The sequence below is a fragment of the Cololabis saira genome, chromosome 16 (assembly GCF_033807715.1).
Source record: "Cololabis saira isolate AMF1-May2022 chromosome 16, fColSai1.1, whole genome shotgun sequence".
Lineage (NCBI taxonomy): Eukaryota > Metazoa > Chordata > Actinopteri > Beloniformes > Belonidae > Cololabis > Cololabis saira.
The window spans coordinates 8,530,235-8,552,463 of NC_084602.1; the positions used below are offsets into that span (position 1 = coordinate 8,530,235).

The 22,229-nt window shown below is 40.3% G+C and overlaps 1 protein-coding gene across 1 annotated transcript; it reads left to right on the forward strand.

Annotated features, from left to right (window-relative positions):
• The first annotated feature begins 1,263 nt into the window (after positions 1-1,263).
• On the forward strand, positions 1,264-21,886 carry cpxm1a (carboxypeptidase X (M14 family), member 1a). The gene is made up of 13 exons (XM_061743879.1): positions 1,264-1,512; positions 2,407-2,516; positions 4,232-4,371; positions 5,335-5,419; positions 8,541-8,691; positions 9,449-9,537; positions 9,690-9,813; positions 12,819-13,015; positions 13,140-13,319; positions 17,070-17,364; positions 18,246-18,385; positions 18,476-18,578; positions 20,757-21,886. Exons 1-13 carry the CDS (start codon positions 1,284-1,286, stop codon positions 21,056-21,058), a joined length of 2,145 nt encoding a protein of 714 aa, XP_061599863.1. The 5' UTR covers positions 1,264-1,283; the 3' UTR covers positions 21,059-21,886.
• The last annotated feature ends 343 nt before the right edge of the window (positions 21,887-22,229 follow it).

The window sequence follows — 22,229 nt, forward strand, 5'->3', positions numbered from 1 at the left end:
GCTTCTCCTTTACCGTGCTGCTTCAGTTCAGAGACGTTAGTGGGCTTTTATTGGCTCAGCTCAGTTATGGTCTCAGCATGAGGGATGAGGTCATTATTACACCAACTTTACTGTCTTTTTCAGACTTTTTTGAAGAAGTTCTTAAGATTACTGTTGGGTTGCATGAGCAGTTTTACATATTAAGCATTTGAATACTCTGTTATGCCCAGTACCCGAGTTGTAAAAAAAACTGCAGGAATGACATAGCAGCAGTTAAATGCAGCCTTCTGTAAGCTTTAAATATCCACTGGGCTTACATCAAATACATCAAAACACAACAATAAAAAACAGTTTTCTGAACTTATCAATATGACTCTGTCCTTCACAGGATAAGTAACATGGATCACTGCAAAAACTCAAAATCTTAACAAGAATATTTGTCTTATTTCTAGTTAAAATGTCTCATTTTAGTAAAAAAAATCTCATTACACTTAAAACAAGACTCCTCACTGGAAAAAGCAACAATTTTCACCTGTTATAAGTAGATTTTCACTTAAGATAAGTAGAAAAATCTGCCAGTGGAACAATATTTTATTGCTTGTAATGAGAAAATAAATCTTGTCCCACTGGCAGATTTTTCTACTTATTTCAAGTGAAAATGTACTTGAAACAGGTGAAAATTGTCAAATAAATTATTTTTCTGGAGTTATTTTTCTGGTGATAACTCTAAATATTGAAATAGCAGTAAAACCACATTCATTGATGAAATTACATAAGGGATGGAAAGGGGGGATGGCAGTTTTACAGGGGGGATGATTTGGACCGTTTTTATTTCAGCGGGGGGGATGCCACCCCCCTCATCCCCCCATCAACTCCAGTACTGGTTATGCCAAAGAGTTCAACTCTAAAAGGTGCTGTGGATTTTGTTGTAAAACAAGCCCCACTCATCACCTCTCCACCTCCGTGCTTGACATTTGACCTGGGATGTTTAAGGTGTTGGTATCCTGTGATGGCAACCTGTGCAGGGCGGCCAGAGATCTCACTTTGATTTGTTCTGTACAAATGAGACTGTTTGAGAAGTCTTGACGTGCAACTTTTCAAATACGAGCCCTGCTCTGCAGGCACCGTCCAATTGACTTGTTGCAGTCATGAGACGCAACTGAGGCTGGAACTTTGTCTGGGGAGGAGATGAAGAAGGGGAGGTGGGACCGAGGAGGAGGAGGGGTGTAGATGGAGGTCTGCCTCTCTCATCGCGACATAAACTGACCGGGTTTTTTCCCCCTAGTACCACTCTGAAGCCGCAAATGATCAACAAGATGGTAAACTCATTGTGCGTCCTGGCTGCGCTGCTTTGTCTGCCTTCTTTTGCATCGGGAGCGCAGATGACCGATGCAACGACTGCAAGTTATGCATTGTTAAACGTGACGACCCCGACCCGGAGCGGAGCTGTCACTGCGGCCGAGCCGAGCCGAGCCGGCCCGGGTCCGACCACAGCAGGGACCCGGCTGGAGGAGACCAGGAAAGCAGCACTAGGTGGGCAAACAAATACTATTATCTCAACTTCTGCAAAAACAAGATTTTGCAAAAAGCTGCTTGATGCAAGAGTCTAATAATCAGCTAATTTAATTGAAAAAGAAATTAATTATGGTTCATGCAGGAACACGAACTTCATGATTTAGTGTGCAAAGCTTGTCCCCATAAAAGCCCCATAAAGCAAAGCAAGTCAAACTTAAGTGCTGTTGCATTTATGCAGTGTTTATTAAGAAAAATAGCCATAATAAGAATCTAAAATCATGCATGCATTTGGTAACTGTATTTACCAAATGCATGCATGAATTTAGATTCTTTCTGATGGCATAGTTTTCTGCAGCAGTCATTTGTTGGAAAATAATCAAATTAGGACCTCAACTTTCCTAAATGTTTAGGTTTAATGTTTAGCGTAAATCTGCCTATCCAGGCAAGTTTTGTTTTCTTTTTATTTAGTTTGAGAACATTCCAGTGTAAATTACAGCGACAGCAGAAAAGCACAGCTCTGTGACCTGCCAGTTGTATTTATGGTTGATGGGGAATGGTATTGGTCATCCAAAAATGCAGTAAACTTTCCTGCAGCCGGAGCTCCTTGTTCTGTCCTTCAGCTGAACATTTGCGTTTTGGTTTCCAGCATGTCTCCGATTACGCTCAACCCCTCTGTGAATTCACTTATCTGCAGCCGTGTCCACTCCCCAACGCCAGCAGAGGAGGAGAAGGAGGTGAAGAGGCCCTTCACTGGAGTGACTCAGGGCGATTAGGGATATTCCACATCAGCCATGTATTTGCTTAGTCAGAGAAATCAGGAACGCAGCTGTTAACCCTTCAGCTGTTTCTGCAGAGGATCAGCTTGTGCAGGCACAGATTGTATCTTTTGATTGCTTTTGGTTTTCCTCACAGACTGTCCTCCCCTCGGCCTGGAGTCCATGCGGATTGACGACAGCCAGCTCCAGGCCTCCTCCTACCAGCGCTTGGGTTTGGGTCCTCACAGAGGGAGGCTCAACATCCAGGTCAGGCTTCATCCAGTTTGGCCCTTCTGAGCTTCCTGTGGAGGAAACTCTTTTATAATTTCCGGAAATTTGAATGAGACGCTTTAGTCAAAATCATAGACTGTATTAAAAGAGTCGGACAAATCCTCTGTGACGTCACCCACAGGCATGAGGTACTATTAGGATCCGACTTCTTCCAACTCTGGTCAATCCAAAACTGGGAATATGGGTACAAGCTGGAACACACCTGCCTTACTCCGGTACTACACGTAGAGGTGTCAAAAGTATTCACATTCATTACTCAGGTAGAAGTATAGATACTAGAGTTTAAAAATACTCCTGTAGAAGTTAAAGTATCAACTCAAGTTTTTTACTCAAGTAAAAGTATAAAAGTACTGGTTTCAAAACTACTTCAAGTATAAAAGTAAAAGTAATGTAAGGGGGAAAAAAGCCATTAAGGACAAAAGCCATTGAAAATGAATGTATCTTAGTATAATGCAAATATATTAAAGAAGCATATATGTGTACTATTGAGCATTAACGTGTGTTTAGAGAGCAGCAGATATGATGACTAGTTGCCTATAAGTATTGTAATGGTGCAAAAAGTCAAACTTCAGAGGCATGTTATCATTTATCCTAACCTTTATTGGAATGTACATCCAAGTTTAGTTGCAGGAATCTGAGGGAACGGATGTAAGAACAAAACTGGACAAGAACATCTGAAACAACCACAACCAAATTCACTCTATCTGGATGGAGCAATTTAACTGGATAGTTTTTTTTAAAGGCCGAAATGAAATAGAGTAACGAGGCTGTTTTTAAAATGTAAGGAGTAAAAAGTACAGATAATTGTGTGAAAATGTAAGGAGTAAAAGGAAAAAGTCGTCTGAAAAATAATTACTCCAGTGAAGAATAGATAACCAAAATTTCTACTTAAGTAAGGTAACGAAGTATTTGTACTTCGTTACTTGACACCGCTGGCAAAAGCCTGCTGCTGTTTTCATTATTATAGTTCCTGTCTTCTCAAGCCCCCAGTAGGACTTGTTGGTCAAATTTTGAGAAGCATGTTGCCCAGTATTTGCTGTTATTATTGTGGTTTTTGACGCTGATGTCTAGATATGTATGCAGTGAACACTGACAACCCTGGATTCATTTAAACTGAGATAATTCACAAGCGGGATAGTGGAACTGATAGCTGGAGTTTAGTTGACAGAGGTGTAGGAAACCTCAAGTTCAGGGTTTGTTAAACCACTTTCCGGAATACCCCCCAGGTGGGACCGGTAGAAACACAGATGAGAAGCAGATGTGGAGCAAGCAGCCAAAAACAGCAAAGTGGACAAAAATGCCAAAGGAATGAATATTTTCAAAATAAGACAGGAAGTCTTACCAAAATGTTGAGTTATTTCAGCATGAAGCACCGTGATAGCATTGATCAGCCAACCGGCTGAAGCACCGTTGCAAAGACATAAGACGAGACAAACTTTAGTTGCAGAAAAGTTGTTATTGAACAGGTTACACAACACCAGCTTAGATTCCCAGGTCTTCAACCATGAGTGGCTCCATGATACTTTCCCTCTAAAGACGCACTAAACAAATGACTCATATGTGTTACATAAATGCTCCGTCGTCTTCCGTCTCTGAAACTATTTTACTGTATAAGACTTGTACAAGTTTCTGCAGTCGCTTCATTGCATTTTGCAGTTGACCAAAGACTCTATGCTGTTTTGTTTTTCCAGTCTGGTATTGAGGACGGGGACATGTATGATGGAGGCTGGTGTGCCGAATACAAGGACCGTAACCAGTGGCTGGAGTTGGACGCCCTCCGTCTGACCCGGTTTTCTGGGGTCATCCTGCAGGGCCGGAACTCCATATGGAGGTCAGGTAGTGTCAGGATTATATTCGATATAAATTAATGAGAGTATCAATTAAACTGAGTGATAGCACACACAAGCCAAAGAAATAATAGAGAGAGGGTAAAAAAAGCTAATTATTTATTGACAGTCTATATCAGGGTTCGGCAACCCAAAGTGTTGAAAGAGCCATATTGGACCAAAAACACAAAAAACAAATATGTCTGGAGCCGCAAAAAATGAAAAGTCTTGTCTAAGACTTAGAATGAAGTCAAATGGCGAAAGGCGAAATGTCGAGAATAAAGTCGAAATGTTGAGGAAAAAGTCGAAATGTTGAGGAAAAAGTTGAAATGTTGAGAGAAAAGTCAAAATGTCGAGAAAAAAAAGTCAAGATTTAGTGAAAAAAGTCAAAATGTTGAGAAAAAAGTCGAAATGTCGAGAAAAAAGTCAAAATTTTGAGAAAAAAGTCGACATGTCGAAATTAATGTTGAAGTACAATCTCGAGAAAAAAAGTTGAAATGTCGAGAAAAAAGACGAAATGTCGAGAAAAAAGTCGAAATGTCGAGATTAAAAAGGAAAGGAAAAAGGTAGAAAAAAGGAGGAAAAAAGGAAAAAAAGAAGAGAAAAGAAAAAAGAAGAAAAAAAGAGAAAAAAAAGGAAAAAAAGAAAAAAAAAGGAAAAAAAGGCCAAACATTTTTTTAAAGCTCCAGGAGCCACTAGGGCGGTGCTAAAGAGCTGCATGCGGCTCTAGAGCCGCGGGTTGCCGACCCGCAACTTATTCATTGAAGTTTAAAAAGTAAAGAAAAAAAACATGACAAGGTGAAATGGAGGGTGATGGTTGAGGGATATTTTGACCCCTGGTCTATATGATATAAATATCTCTTAAGTCTATAATCCTATGATGCATTTTAAGTTCAGTCGTCTGAAACAGAGAGTGAAATGGCTCATTTGGCCTCTGGCTGCATCGTGTCTTTTGGTCTCTGTTGTAGTTGGGACTGGGTCGAAACCTACAAGATCCAACTGAGTAACGACTCCGTCAGCTGGCGACCATGCTTGAATGGATCGGAGGAGGCGGTAAGACCAACTTCCTGTATTCTAGAACATACTGTACTCATTAGGATCCGTGGAAATGAGCAGGCTGGGAAAGAGATTCTGAAAAGTTGGTGTGAAAAACTGAAATATTTGGGAACCAAAAAGTTCCTGCAGCACGAGAGTGGACGCAAAAAGAAAACAAATGTAACTCGGCAAGAAGGAAGAAATTGTGTTTGACTTTAATCATGGACCTCTGTAGTAGAAAGACTTTTCCATAAGCCGACTACAGCATATAGTAATATTTATAAACCCTAGGATATAGTCTATAACTGCTGAAACGTGCATAAACCCAACGTCCTTTGGGGTTTGAGCTGAGCATGGACATAAAAGCCTTTTGTTGTTCAACACCACATGTGAGTATCCATATTTTGGAAAATCCAGCCTCTTTCCGAGGAACTGGGAGCAGAAGGGAAAAAAAGTTTTGGCAGCGTTTTTCATTTCATGACTCCACTGCCAAGGAGGTCATGTTTTCAGCTGTGTCATAATCATCGAAGACTTTCTGCAGACACAAGTAATGATTGTTCCAGCTCAGGTTGGGGTTCTGAACATCTGGGAACGCTGCACCGACTTGTGTTGTCGCCTAACTCCAGACACTGAAGCAGATAAAGTTCCAAGTAGAGGATGTTTGGCAGTCGTGCGGCCTTGCAGGTCTTTGGATGGAATACTGTTCAGCATCACTGAAATGTCAAACCGCTACCGCCTATCAGGGACTGCGTTGATTTAAAGTTGAGCAGATCCTCCTGTGAAATAGAAATGAACATGCACGACGTACCGCATTGAGGTGAAGATCTCTAAACCAGTTGAACTGGTCGGTACTTAATCACAGAAACCAGTGTCCTTTTTAACTGGAGCTGCTGGACGTCTTGTGTTGCCGTTAGGAATGGGCGATATTTTACCGTTCACCATATACCGTCAAAAAAATTCCCCACAGTAAGAATTTGTCATCTCGCGGTAAAAAGGATACATTCCCGTTGATGACGTTTTTGTGTAAAGTCGGATTTATGGTTCTGTGTTAAATCCACGCACAACGTACGTGAAGGAAGGAAGGAAGGAAAGGAGGGAGGGAGGGAGGGAGGGAGGAAGCATATGAGCAAGAAAGAAAGAAAGAAAGAAAGAAAGAAAGAAAGATAAATTCCCATTGGTGTAGTTTAGTAGTATTTAGTATCTTTTAGAGCAGTGATTTGGGGGCTCCAAAGACTGAATGTGGTGATAGATTTATAGTTACAAAGGTGGAGTTGAATTGTTTTTTTTTAATCGTAATTTTTATTGTTATCGGGATAAATGCCAGAAATTATCGTGATACATTTTTTAGTCCATACCGCCCATCCCTAGTTGCCGTACCTTCCTCTTTAAAAACCCTGAAGGTATTTTAGTGGTTACAGGTGGGTAGCTTCCTTTACCAGGCACAGAGTTATCATTTTGGACCGTGTCTCTCCAGGTGTCTTGAGAAATAGGGACCCGTTTGTTAGCCAGTTTGTAGGTATGTACCAGCATTCCTGAGGCCATCTTCTCAGTATTTAGACTGTTAGAACTGGGAGAGTCCTGACCACATTAACACCAAATAGGCTGGACCTCATCCAGCTGAAAAATGTTATCTTCGTCTCATGTGACCGAAGAATGTGCTCTCAATATCTGTCAGCCATTTACCCAGCAAAGTTTAATTCCCCACAGATTAAGTAAAAGTTCATTTTTTTCCCCGTCACTGTCAGAATGTGTTCTCTCGTTATGTGCCCTTAACCCAGTCTGGAGTACTTTTCCATCTGTAATTCAGAGTACTACTAAAGAACTAAACGGTGCGTGTCATTGCCGCCATAGACCCATATCCCCAGGTCTGGTCCTCGATCAGTCCTGCGTATGTTAGATGTTCCTCTGCTCCAGCACAGCCGGCTCCATCTTGCTGGTCCAATGAACCAGCTGATGGTTCATTTGACCCGAGTGTCCAGCAGGAGACAAATGTCTGAAACAGACGTCAGGTTTTGTTAAATCCTGGGCTGCACCAGTATCACAGCTAGCACCAAAGGGCGGGTTATGCAGTGGCTGGAAGGCCACGTTTTAATCCTATATTCATCATAACTTCCTCTGTGTTTAACTATTAATAAAAGGGATAAATTCATGATTCCTACATGACGGACAAATCTGTCTTAAGGTCGCCAAAAAAAAAGACAACATGTGCTGCATCAGCATTTTCACTGCCTTCATCAAATACTGGTGAAAATGCCCAGATAGATAGATGCTGCTCTTGAGCTTGTCCCGTGTTTCCTGCCTTTTGAGTTTGTTTAATCTGTTGGTGTCCTTTGCATCCACGCCCCCATGGATGGTTTCGTTATCATAAACACAATTGTTCATTTGAGTGTGTTGGAGCAGGAAAACATCTCAAACCTGCAGCTCAGCGGCTTTCAAGCACCTGGACTGGGGAATGTGGTAATAAGTTGCTGAAATGATGACAACTAGTAGTGGTTTGATAAAGCTTTAACTGATTAGGTGCATAAGAATGAACCCCAGTACTCTGATCATGGATATACAATGTGTACCAGACTATAATTATGTTTATTTCTGTTGTAAACATTGAACATTTTAACAGGGAAGTCAGTGGAAACTCACTTTTGATCATTCTGTGAACTGCAGGCTTCAGCATCGCTGTCTTAAATTAATTTTTTCAAAACTTGACATTTCCCTTTGAGCATTATATTGTGGTTGGTACCATGTTTCTTTTCTCCGTCTGCAGGTGTTCCCCCTGTTTTTAGTCAACCACTGATCCAATGATCTTCCTGTAGTGTTAACTGTCTTTGCAAGGTTTCCTCGTCAGTTATGGTGCAGAACGGTCACTACAGCCTTTAGGTCTCAGGTTCATGGTTTCTTTAATTTTCATGCATTTCGTGATTACAGTTGTACTTGGTTATATTTTTCCAGTCACAGGGTTCTCTATCTTTTGGGTTGCGTCATTTCAGGCGAATTCAATTGCTGTAGTGAGTTTTAGTTATATTTTAATGTCTTTTCACCATAGTCTTTAGTAAGTAATTATGTTGCATGCACTGTTTTATGCACTTCTGAAGCAAATCCTAAAAGTGTTTAAATCTACGTGCGTTTACCCTGAACTGTGCAGGTATTTAAAGGCAACCGTGATCCAGAGACTGCCGTTCTGGGGCTCCTGCCAGTTCCCACCGTTGCACGCTTCATCCGCATCAACCCCCAGACCTGGTACTCCAACGGCTCCATCTGCCTCCGAGCCGAGGTCCTCGGCTGCCGCGTTGATGGTACGGTTCCGTTTCGTGTGCATGGGCCTCAGGCCGCAACACTGCTCGTGAGCTGCTTACGAGAATTAATAAACCAGAGTGTGGTTGTAAATAATGTCTGTGAGCCAACAAAGAAGGAGCAGCTGAAATGCATGCAGGAACTGTTCAAGCCAAGAGAGGGAAAACATGACCTCAGGGGAACAGCAATGTTTGACACAACAGCAGTTAGAACAAATGCAAAGGGCAGATGTTTATCCGTTTTAGGAGTAAAACTGTGGAACTCATTAGATAACGACCTTAAACTAGCAAATTCAATAAAAGCATACAAGATATTATTCAAAGCAAAGGTAATGGACACATATATAGAAACAGAATAAGCAAACAAAGAAGAATGCACACATGCATGAGATAAAATGACAACTTAAATTGGTTTTGTCAGTTTCCTTAGCATCCTTTCACTTTCTGTTTTCAGAGCTATCATTATTATTATTATTATTGCTATTACTATTATTACTATTATTATTATTATTATTATTATTGCTATTGCTATTATTATTATTTTGTGTAGACTTATGATACTTCATTTTGTTCTTTTTGTATATTCTATTCAGTTAAAAGGTGGGCAAGATAAGCTTTATGCTTCAAGCCCAGCCCTTTTGGTCAAATAATCACAATGTTGACCAGGGAAAAACCTGTGTTATCTTGTTTGTTGATTTTTGTTTGTGATTGACCGAAATAAATAACTAACTAACTAAAATGGTGTTCCCTGTCCTGATAGACCCGAGTGACGCCTACGCCTCAGAGCAAGAACGGGGATCAAAGGACGATCTGGACTTCAGACACCACAACTACAAAGAGATGAGAAAGGTTGGAGGGAGATGCGCAGTGGCTACATGTGGTTTCCATAAAACAGCAGGGTTTTTCCTCTTTTCCCAAACAGCTTGCAGATTTCTACCCAGATTTGCTTAGAATTAACCCGTTGAAGGTTTTTACCCCGGCTTGTCCTTCTGCCCCTGCAGCTCATGAAGTCTGTGACTGAGGAGTGCCCGGACATCACCCGCATCTACACCATAGGCCGGAGCTACATGGGCCTCAAGCTGTACGTCATGGAGATGTCTGATAACCCTGGCAAACACGAGCTCGGTGAGGCCATTTACACATTTATTTATTTATTTTTTTACATGTTTCTTTATTGGGTAGTCGATGTAATGCATATTACACAATAAACATTTTTTAAAGGATTCGACAAAATACCCTGTTTTATATTTTACCACACACACACACACACACACAAAAACAAAAAACTAGTAAAATAAATAAGGACACAAAACTTAACATAACAAACACCCCAAAACACACACACTGCCAAATACGTAATTATAAACAAGTCCCAAAGTAAGTACCAATTACCAATCAAACTCTGACTGGAGACAATAATAATAGGAAAAATAAAGTAATAAAATAAAATACAGGACACACAAAACAACAACAACAACAAAAATGAATAAATAAATAAAATGAAATAATGAAATAAATAAAAATTAAAATAAACAGACATAAGAGGAAGCCTAAAAAAATAGACATGGTTAGCAATATCATACTTCCCTATAATTAAATCAGATTAAATTAATCTTCCAAGGATGCCAAAGAATTAACAAAAGAAAGAATAGGTTCCCAAATATAAGAAAACTTATCAGAGCAACCCCTAATACCGTATTTGATTTTCTCTAAATATAAAAAGGACATCAGGTCTTTCAACCAAGAGTTGGGAGATGGAGGTTTTTGGTTCTTCCATTGAAGTAAAATACATCTACGAGCTACAAGAGAGGAAAAAGCTATTATATTAATCTCCTTCTTAGTAAAACTATTAAAATCTTCAGGTACACCAAAAATAGAAATTAAATTAAATTAAATTAAAGGAGCATGAGGCTCCTTTTAAGAAATGAGACTCTCTAGCGCCACCCTTCACCACGACGGCCGTTGGGGGTACTGCAGCCAACAGTGAAGCCGGCACGGGAGAACGGGGAGAACGTGCATGCAGCGTCATGTGACGTCACATCCGCAGGACAGCACGGGAAATTGGGCCCCCGAATTGCAGCACATTTTGCAGCACACAGCCTGTTCAAGGCAAAGGAGAGATCCACTAGAGGGCTCATTCTTTTTGGTTTGGAACGTTTCATCTGACATTATTACTAGAAAACTTAAAACGTATACAAATTTTTTTCATAAATCCTGCCTCAATCCTGCCCCATGCTCCTCTAGCTGGTGTTGGTAAATCTCTAGGTAGTGTAAACTTTAGTGTGTCAGAGTCGCTCCTGTAGTTTCTTGTGCTGGCCCCCCTTCTCCTCCCTTTTCTCTCTTTTGTCCTGCAGGTGGTCGTGGGTGGCTTGTAGCTTGCATTACGGAGCACAAGTCTTTCCCTGACCCTGCACCCCAACCTGGGACTTGCTGATTGGGCCGGAGCTTCGGGAGCTGCGTGCTGGCCTGCGGTCCCCACCCCTGGTCATCCCGTTGCTGCTTCCACCTGCCTGCTGTGTGCTGCTGACATCCCTGACCCACCAGTCTGGCCCTCGGCAGGAGGGTCCCCCCTTATGAGCCTGGTCCTGCTCAAGGTTTCTTCCCTCCTAAAGGGGAGTTTTTCCTTGCCACTGTTTGGCTTAAGGTTTTTCTCCCACTAGGGGAGTTTTTACCTGCCATTGTTTATGTAATAACTGCTCGGGGGTCATGTTCTGGGTATGGGTCTCTGGAAAGCGTCTAGAGACAACTCTGTTGTATTAGACGCTATATAAATAAAATTGAATTGAATTGAATTTAACAAAAGAAAGAATAGGTTCCCAAATATAAGAAAACTTATCAGAGCAACTCCAAATACCGTATTTAATTTTCTCTAAATATAAAAAGGACATCAGGTCTTTCAACCAAGAATTGGGAGATGGAGGTTTTTGGTTCTTCCATTGAAGTAAAATACGTCTACGAGCTACAAGAGAGGAAAGAGCAATTATATTAATCTCCTTCTTAGTAAAACTATTAAAATCTTCAGGTACACCAAAAATAGAAATTAAAGGGCTTATCACTTAGACATTTCTGTAGTTGAAGTTAGCCTGCGTTTGGCTACCGGGCCCTCCGGGGCCTCCGGGAACCAGCCGCCAGTGTTTATACAGCCTGGTTCGTGCAGCGAGAGGCCTGATGTCTTGTAGAGACAGCCTTTCTAGTGTAAACAAACTGATCTCTCTGTAACACATCGTCTTTATTGTACTTAAAAGTGAACTATGACCACTCTGCACATGCCAAGCATCACAAATAAAGCTGTTGTGGTGCCGCACGTCTCGCTTTCTTCTCAAACAAAATGGCATAAAGACATTTTAAATTGCTCTGCTGCCATCTAAGAATGATGGGATTTTTTTTCCCCACATGCATCAACAGCTGTTATTCATTTGAGTCGCTTCACATCTATGTGGAAATAGTGCAAAGTCTGAGAAGGAAGGAGGCGAGCATTGGACATTTAGTAATTATTTGAGTTAAGAGAAGGTCTTATCGAGCACAGATTGTGTGTTTTTGTAGATTTGTTATTCTGGAATGTCAGCCGTCGAGTCTGGCCAGAACTTGTCAGACTGTGGAGCAGCTCTGAGCCTTTTTTTCACAAGAAAAGGTTTATTTACAATAATGACTGTGTTGCATGCCCCTCGGTTTTAAAGAAGAAAAAAATCTACAGGACTGTCTCAGAAAATTAGAATATTGGGATTTCTGTAATGCAATTACAAAAACAAAAATGTCATACATTCTGGATTCATTACAAATCAACTGAAATATTGCAAGCCTTTTATTATTTTAATATTGCTGATCATGGCTTACAGTTTAAGAAAACTCAAATATCCTATCTCAACAAATTAGAATATTCTGGGAATCTTAATCTTAAACTGTAAGCCATAATCAGCAATATTAAAATAATAAAAGGCTTGCACTATTTCAGATGATTTGTAATGAATCCAGAATGTATGACATTTTTGTTTTTTTAATTGCATTACAGAAAATAAAGAACTTTATCACAATATTCAAATTTTCTGAGACAGTCCTGTATTTTAAAATCAAACTTTTTCATATTTATTTCTTTGCAAGTAATTTGATCCTGCAAATTTTGCTCTTTGCAGGTGAACCAGAGTTTCGCTACGTGGCTGGGATGCACGGGAATGAGGTCCTTGGTCGAGAGCTGGTCCTAAATCTCATGCAGTATATGTGTAAAGAGTATAAAAGGGGTAACAAGCGCATCGTCCGGCTCATCACCGAGACACGAATCCACTTTCTGCCCTCCATGAACCCTGATGGATACGAAGTAGCTTATGAGAAGGTGCCTGGTGCTTTACATTTGTCTTTATTCCTTATCTTCCAAAGATTCATCAAGGATGGAGGGAGCAGGTTCATTCAAATACCTCGTTATAATATTGATTCTGTTTCTGATCAATGATCTGCAGGGCTCAGAGCTGGCCGGCTGGGCCGATGGACGATACACCTTTGAAATGATCGACTTGAATCACAACTTTCCAGACCTGAACAACATAATGTGGGATATAAAAGAGCTGGCAGTAGATAAATCCAAGGTCCCCAACCACTACATCCCCATCCCAGAATACTACACTAAAGAAGACGCCGTAGTAAGGACAGCTTCTTCTTTTTTTGTGCGCTTAAGAAATCTCTGCTTTGGCGCCATCTGGTGGTGTAATCATATATGACAGCGTGATCGAGACGACCAATAAGACATGAATTAATGAATGAATTTCCTGTGTAAAAGCAAAAAACTTGAGTCTAAACAGTAAATGATAGGAATCATTTTACAATACTACACACATTTAGAGAAAAAATAATTGAAATATAGATAGTTGCAACTAGGGCTGGGGATCGATTCAAATGTCAAGAATCGATTCGATTCCGATTCTTAAGATTCAGAATCGATTATCAAGATTTGATTCGATCCGATTCGTTTCGATTCCGATATTGATTTGGGTTAGTGTTATTAAAACAGTTTTTTGAGCTGTTGCATGAATTATATGACTGTAGTTCTGCAACATATTAATACTAGTATTACAGTATATTGCGATTCAACAGCAAGTATTGCAGCAAATGATGCTGTAAGGACCAATCAGCTCCCAGAATGCTGATAGAACTGCTTTCAGAAACATCGTGGGGCAGAATTATCAAACAGAGACGGATGAAATCGGTTTTATTTTTTCCCAGATTCCGGTCTAATTTGTTCCATTTTGGTTTTTCATTTTTGAGAATTTGATTTTTAGCATTTTTTTTTAAATATAACCCCAAGACATTATATAAAGTAATGAAATATAGACAATTTATGCAATTATAACTGAACACTTAAATGTTTTCATACCTTTAAACATATTTAAAGGCAAAAACATGGCACCAGTTATTCTCGTGTCCAACAAAACATTCCTTTTTTGGGGATAAACAAAAAAATAACCAAAAGTTGTAATGTAATGATGAAAAAAAAATACATAAATAAATAAAAGAAAATTAAAAAAAATTAAAAAAAATGTATCTTTAGACATATGAATCGATTTTTAGGAATAAATATGAGAATCGATTCAGAATTGAGAAATCGATTTTTTCAACACAGGCCTAGTTGCAACAAAAACACTTAACATAAGACCTATACAAATATGCCAATAGTATCTGTGTGTAGCAGTGATTATGTTGAAAAGCATTGCCAGTCCGATGGGGCAACTTCAGAAGAGGAAATATGGTTCCACTTTAGTGGTTTGTGAGCTTTTGATCAGGAAATATTTTCAGAGCCAAGACAGTGCTGTGTTCCTGGAAGGGGCGGTGACGCTCTATGTTTGGTAACAATTTCCTTTTCTCTAGGCTCGGACGATATTCTGAATCTGTCCTTTGGTAGAAGTGGAATTTTTTTGTACACATGGACACATGGAGTAAAAACCCAATTCTCTCTCAGATAACTTAAAACCAACAGAAGTTAATGGCATCCAGTATTATTTATTCTATGTTAAACTGATTTTTACACACAATATCACAATATTTTGCACAGTAACAAAAGTAAGAATGGCACACAGATCACACAGATGAATCTTTTGCCACATTACCCTCAGCAGTAGTCCCTGATCTCCGAGTCTCCCAGTCTCCGAGTCTCTTGTATCTGCCGGCAGGATTTTTTTGTTCCTCTGTTTTTGAGCAAACCGTCAAGATGTCTTAGTTTTGAAGCTTTTCCATCATGTTTTTTTAGATCTTTTCACAAATGCTCAACAAAATGAAGACCTGGGCAATTTGTTTCCTTTTTTAAATCATCCCTTCTGAGGTTTTTATAACAGTTTTTCAGTCATGATCCTGTTGGAGGACACTTGGCAGCACATTTCCCTGCAGGATGCCGTGATAGAGCTGCGTCTCCCCTGACAGACGCAGCAAAGCCCCAAAACAAACCAAAGCTCCTTCCTGTCCTTTTGTGTATGCTGATCCATCTGAAGAGAGCCTTCAGATGAGAGAGAGACTCTTAGCAAATTCCAGTTAGGCTTTTTTTTCAGTTTTTCCTCTAGTAATGAGGTTCTTAAAGGACTTTGGAGACAGTTGTTTAGGAAAGGTCACGGATGCTTGTGACACGCCTTCACTGTTGAGTTGGATGTCTTTAAACATCTACCGTCCCTCTGATCAACCTGGTATTGATCATTCACACACTTTAATGGCTTTCATGTTTGCAGCCGTTGTCACAGGAAGATAAGATAAGATAAGATAATCCTTTATTACTCCCTCAATGGGGAAACTCGCATGTTAGCAGCAGTACACTTAACACACACATGCAGGGAAGGGGGGGTGGTAAAAGAGTAAAAAATAAAAAATACCGTATGTATATTTACAAGATATAGACAGTATATGTACATTGCAAAGGAAAAGAAAAACAGTGCAAAAAAAAAGCAGGTAGAATGAGTGTGAGGTAGACAGTAGTTGAAACTATTTGGACGTGGTCTGTATTGTAAGGAAATGGAACTAAAGTTTATCGGTTGTTTTTTTCATTAGTGTCTGGCTGAGTAATCAGTGATATTTAGAAACAACTGTGCTTCAACTCTGCTGTTATCAAGACAGATTTAATGCGGGCTGGAGCAAGCCCAGAAAAACAAGTACTTTGATACTTTATATCCATAAAGTGGGGTTTATATCCTTAAAGGTATTGTGAAATCATTTTTAACATGCTTTTAACACTATTAAAAGTCTTGGCCAACATCCCTCAAATGTGTCTAAAAGAGTGTAACAAGAAAAACTTCACTCTAGTACTCTATTCCTGGCTTTTTATTACAGTGTTTTTTTGCGCCGTGAAAAATGCTTCCTTTCCCCCCTTTCCTGTCAATCATTGCTCCGCTCCTCCTCCAAACCTCCTCCTCCTCCAGCCATACGCTCACAGCGGGGTCGGAGAGTTAAGCCGGGAGCGACAGGCGAAGCATGCACGGAAAAGCAGCAGGGAGAACCACAGCAAACAATCATAAAAATAAAGGCATGCAAGCAGCACTGTCCCCTTATCTTAAATCCAGTCGGTGGCCGCGGGTCTTCTTAGCAGTTTTCCTCCGGTGATTAGAACAGAAGAGTCTCTAAACAGCTCCGTGTGAAGCCTGATTTATGGTTCCGCGTTAAATCGACGCAGAGCCTACGCCGTAGGGTTCAGCGTACGGTGCGCGTCGCCGCGTAACCCTACGCTGTAGGCTCTGCGTCGGTGTAACGCGGAACCATAAATCAGCCTTTATGGTGTTCTGGAGAGGAGAGGAGGCAGGGAGCTGGGTGGAGGGGGCGGTGATTTAGCGGGTCGTTACGTAACGATCCGCCACCAAACCAGGTGCGCCGTTTTTGCATAGTTATGCGGAAAATCCCAGAAAGCACACAATACACTGAATGTTAAAAGTTTGTTGTTTTTTGGGTGTAATTGATGTCAAGACACCCAACAAAACACAAAAAATCAAGAAAAATGTGTTTTTCATGTCACAATCCCTTTAAAAATGATATATTATTTTGAGGGGGGAAAAAAAAGGTTTATGATAACGAATTTATGGAAAATGAGAGAACGAGTAAATGACTGAGTGAACTTCATACTTCATGTTTTTTTGTACCTTGAGTGGGGGATGATAAACTGTGACACTGATCACATTAGAATCATTTCTAAGAGAAGAGGTTGGAGTTGAGACAAAAACCTCTAAAACCAGCTGCTACGAACACAGCTGCAAAGACAAGGTTGGAAAAGGAGCTTTTCTACAAAGTCTTTGTGGTATTTAGACCAAAACATGGCACAAATGTTCTATTAACCTCAGAAATTCAAACATAGGACACATATTTTCATTTCAAATGGTGTATTTATTCTTTTACTCGACTGAACTGCTCCTTCAACCTCTGTCCAGGTTGCCCCGGTGACGCGAGCCGTCATCAGCTGGATGCAGGAAATCCCGTTCGTGCTCAGCGCCAACCTGCACGGGGGGGAGCTGGTGGTCACCTACCCCTACGACTGCACGCGGGACTGGGCCCCCCAGGAAGACACGCCCACGGCCGACAACTCCTTCTTCCGCTGGCTGGCCACCGTGTACGCCTCCACCAACCTGGCCATGGCCAACCCCAACCGCAGGATCTGCCACTACGAGGACTTCCAGCAGCACAACAACATCATCAACGGAGGAGACTGGCACACGGTGCCCGGCAGTGAGTACCGGGACCAACCTCACATCTGTCACGAGTCCAGGCCTGCTGGACCTGCAGGGAGGAGGATGCTGTCTGCATTCACTTAATGCTGGAGGGAAACACTGCAGATGATTCCCTGTTTCTTTTGAAGTGAATTCTTTAGAAAAAACTAAATTAAGCAGTTAAATTCCTTGCAGTTCATGTCTGGGCTGAATCATGGGTAATAGTTCTGTTATGTAAATATTCTGTTATAGATTCAAATGTCTTATTTTACCCCCAAATTCTCAACATTTCATCAGAACATTTACAGGACTGTCTCAGAAAATTAGAATATTGTGATTTTCTGTAATGCAATTACAAAAACATTCTGGATTCATTACCAATCAACTGAAATATTGCAAGCCTTTTATTATTTTAATATTGCTGATCATGGCTTACAGCTTAAGAAAACTCAAATATCCTATCTCAAAAAATTAGAATATTCTAGGAATCTTAATCTTAAAATGTAAGCCATAATCAGCAATATTAAAATAATAAAAGGCTTGTAATATTTCAGTTGATTTGTAATGAATCCAGAATGTATGACATTTTTGTTTTTTTAATTGCATTACATAAAATAAAGAACTTTATCACAATATTCTAATTTTCTGAGACAGTCCTGTAAATCAAGCTGCTAAGTGCTTCGTCAGAGTTTGTAGATAAAAACAAAGTTTGAAACTATTTAATTTTGATCATAAAAGCATTATTATTCATTTTGACAATGGGATGAAGACAGATATCTGAAGTGATATCCTGTCTGATCTGCAGTAGAAGGCTTCCCAGCAACATCCACCTTATATTGTAAGTTTGAAATAAAATGACTTACTCTGTGTAACGTCAGTGTGTCTGCATGTCTTCCTGAGGCATGAATGACTTCAGTTACCTGCACACCAACTGCTTCGAGGTGACGGTGGAGCTCTCCTGTGACAAGTTCCCTCATGCCAGCGAGCTTCCCGTGGAGTGGGAGAACAACAAGGAATCCCTGCTCATTTACATGGAGCAGGTAAGTCCGGGCCGACCCCCTCCGCCCCCACAAACATGAACACTCCGTGTTGTGAACATGAACTCAGTGTAAAATGTGCTCTCTGGTCAGGTTCACCGAGGTATCAAAGGTGTTATCCGGGACAAGCTCACCAAACAAGGAATAGCAGACGCAATCGTCAAAGTGGAGGATCACGACCATGACATCCGATCAGGTCAGGCATTCGGGCTTAGCTCTCCTTTCTAGTCACAAGGGGTTGATGATAAGTATTTAAAACCCCGGGGAGATTGTCAGCGTGACACACTGTATGTTTGGTGTTGTTTTTAATGAAAGAAAACACCAAAAACTCACCTGTGGTGATGTTCTCAGACTTTAAACACAAGAAAGCCTAAAAGTCAGCAATACTAATTTACAGGACTGTCTCAGAAAATTTGAATATTGTGATAAAGTCCTTTATTTTCTGTAATGCAAAAATGTCATACATTCTGGATTCATTACAAATCAACTGAAATATTGCAAGCTTTTTATTATTTTAATATTGCTGATCATGGCTTACAGCTTAAGAAAACTCAAATATCCTATCTAAAAAAATTAGAATATTCTGGGAATCTTAAACTGTAAGCCATAATCAGCAATATTAAAATAATAAAAGGCTTTTAATATTTCAGTTGATTTGTAATGAATCCAGAATGTATGACATTTTAGTTTTTTTTAATTGCATTACAGAAAATAAAGAACTTTATCACAATATTCTAATTTTCTGAGACAGTCCTGTATGTGCAGAAGTAACTTCACAGTGAAGAGTTTGAAACTTGCAGTTTGTCCTGAGTGCTGATGCCATCTCAGTGGTCTCATGTTGAGAGCAAGACAAACAAAATAAATGAAAGAACTTGTTTTCAAAAGGAAATTTGAAATAGAAAAAGTGCTGGAAAGCATACACGTGGGTGTCAAAAGTGATTACTAGCGTACAAGGTTTAAAATAGCACCACCTCATCTCTATCCGGAGTCACTAGGCCTAAAAAAATATGCAATTCAGGGAGGGATTCAGGAATGTGGTTTATTGTGATCAGAGCAGCTTCTCCATCTTATTCTCCACCTAACTTTGTATCTTGTTGCATTTGCTGCACTTTTGAAGTAGGTAACATGAAGCGGCAGCTCTGATCTCAAAAGAGGCACACCCTTCAGACGAGGGGGTGGAGCGTAAGTGTTGACTCCACCCCCTAAAAACCTGACGCTGTAAACAGGGCTGAAAGTGCAGTGTTGGAAAGGTGCTCTTGTACTGTCTCCCTGGAGTATTTTGACCCAAACATCAGGACATGACATTAGACAGTTTGGCAGAGATCGTGGACCTTAACAGTATGGACAGATGATGCAGCCGTGCTGCACGCTGTATTTACTGGTGTTAAAATAACACTTATGAACATAAGTTTCTTATTGTGTTGGATGTCGGCTGCCTCTTCTGGAATCTTTAACACTGCAGATGTGAGGAGAGGATGCTAGGATGTGTTTACTGCAGAGGTGGGTAGTAAGAGTTACATTTACTCCGTTACATTTACTTGAGTAAGTTTTGGGAGATTTTGTACTTTTTGGAGTAGTTTTGAATCACTATACTTTGTACTTTTACTTGAGTAGATTTGTGAAGAAGAAACTGTTCCTCTTACTCTGCTACATTAGGCTACGTTGAGCTGTTACTTTTCTTTTATCCCTTTTATCCACGTACGCATCAATCTCATGACATCACTGGGGGATTCTTTGGGAAAAATGTTAGTTTTTGCATGTTTTGTCACATATACACAGACTCAAACACACACAGAGTTTATACGAGTTCATGAGCTTGTTCTAGTTCTGCCTGGTTAAAAAAGAAAAGTACAAAGGCCGGAAATTTTGTGCTACTTGTGCTTAATTTATTTTTTTATTCTGTTATTGTATTATTTATTAGTATAAGTACTTGAATTTACTTTAGGATTATTTTAATTTAAGCTATTTTTTTTATTAATTTTAATTTATTTTATTTGCCTGAAGATGATTATTTTGTACTTTAGTCTGTTTGAATGGTTGTGTTAAAAAAATAAATCAGATGTTACTCAACAGTTACTCAGTACTTGAGTAGTCTTTTCACCAAGTACTTTTTAACTTTTACTCAAGTAATTATTTGGATGACTACTTTTTACTTCTACTTGAGTCATATTATTCTGAAGTAACAGTACTTTTACTTGAGTACAATTTTTGGCTACTCTACCCAGCTCTGGTTTACTGAGAGATCACACGGTGATTGTACTAGGCTGATACGCCGTCTCTCTTTGTAGACATGCATTCTGGTATCTTAAGTCAAATAAAAATGCATTCCGTTACAAAAAACACTCCAGATCATGTCATTTTTGATTTCCTGTAGCTGCTGATGGAGACTACTGGCGCCTGCTGAACCCGGGCCAGTACAAAGTGGTGGTTTGGGCTTTAGGTTACATCCCGTCCATGCGTCACTGCCACGTCGGCATGGAGCCACGTGCTACGATCTGCGACTTCAACCTGGTCAAGACGCCCATCGAGAGGCTGAAGGAAATCCGGGCCAAGGGAGGAAAGATCCCCCAGGACCTTCAGCTACGACTGCGGGCTCTCAGGTTCCGTAAGCTCCGCGCCAGCACCAAGGCCATCAACCGGCGCAGGGAGAGCCAGCGCAGGGCTCGGTCCTCCTGAGCCGGAGACGGGACGAGGGGCTGACGAAGCCTCGGAAGAGATCTGGGAAGACCTGACGAGACTGCCACCTGAGAGCAAGGACACAATTAACTGACACCAACAAAGGTTTAACAGAAGCACAACACATGCTATGCTTCTGTTTTACATGTTAGACCGATACCAGTGTGGCAATCTCAGCTTTAAAAGTGTTTTATTTGGGTGTACTGGCCCTTTAAGAGCAGAAAGGTGCTTCAGCGGTGAACACCCTAGAGCAGGACATGACCTCTTAGTTCAGACACCATCAAAGTTGTGTAATTTACCATGTTAATTTATACTAAACAGGGAAATCAGAGAAAGATAAAGGTTAGCTTGTGATAGGGAACTTGGATATGATTTAAAGGAGGAATCTTTCAGCCTCCTCCTTGTTAAAGCAACCAGATTGAATGCAAATTCAGATGAATTTCTGCCTTATCTGTTCTTTTGTCAGATTAACAGATTTCTGAAATCCTGCACAAAACAGCACGACTGAAGTCACATCATTACGAGCCCAGGGACCACGTGCTTGTTTTTAAGAGAGGCCTCTGGCAGGGGAACGTTTTAAAAACGAGCCATCTTAACCTTCTGTGGAAAGTTTATATCAGATATTCTCCTGCCCTTCGTGACCCTCGTCCAAATATACTGAATATTACGTCACTAACGTTCTGAAACAATGAACTTTTCCTTTTGTACACTAAATGAGTATTTCACTGTCAGCTGGCCTGATGTTTTGTTTTCATGCCGTTTTTTAATTTCCTGACTTAAGTCCAGTAGGACCAGTTACTGAAATAAATGTTTATGCTTTTAATGATATGAAGAGTCCTAATTCTTTTTAAATTCATGTTCAGAAAAGGAGATCAACAGTAAGTAGGTACAAGAAAATGCTAAAGATTGTAATGTGGGGATTGGGACAACCACAGAGGAGTCAGACATGTTAAAGAAGAGAAAAATAAAGTTGTTAAAGAGATTATTTCAACACCAGGTCTCAGGTATTTCTGATGGGGGTTTAAAGTGCTGGCCTGCCTGGTAGATCTGGCTAATAGTTTATTTAAATCCGGGATAAAAGATTTTTCATGCAAGGCACCTGTAGTTGCATTAAAGCAGCACAATGTAACTTTCAGCTTTTGTTGAGTTTGGCGCCTCCTTTGGACAAAAT

Excerpts from the sequence above, each read along its gene's own strand:
- cpxm1a (XM_061743879.1), top strand. The coding sequence starts at position 1,284 with ATGATCAACAAGATGGTAAACTCATTGTGCGTCCTGGCTGCGCTGCTT. Across the intron at positions 4,372-5,334 it reads GGCCGGAACTCCATATGGAG|TTGGGACTGGGTCGAAACCT; the intron begins GTCAGGTAGTGT and ends TCTCTGTTGTAG. Across the intron at positions 13,320-17,069 it reads ACACTAAAGAAGACGCCGTA|GTTGCCCCGGTGACGCGAGC; the intron begins GTAAGGACAGCT and ends ACCTCTGTCCAG.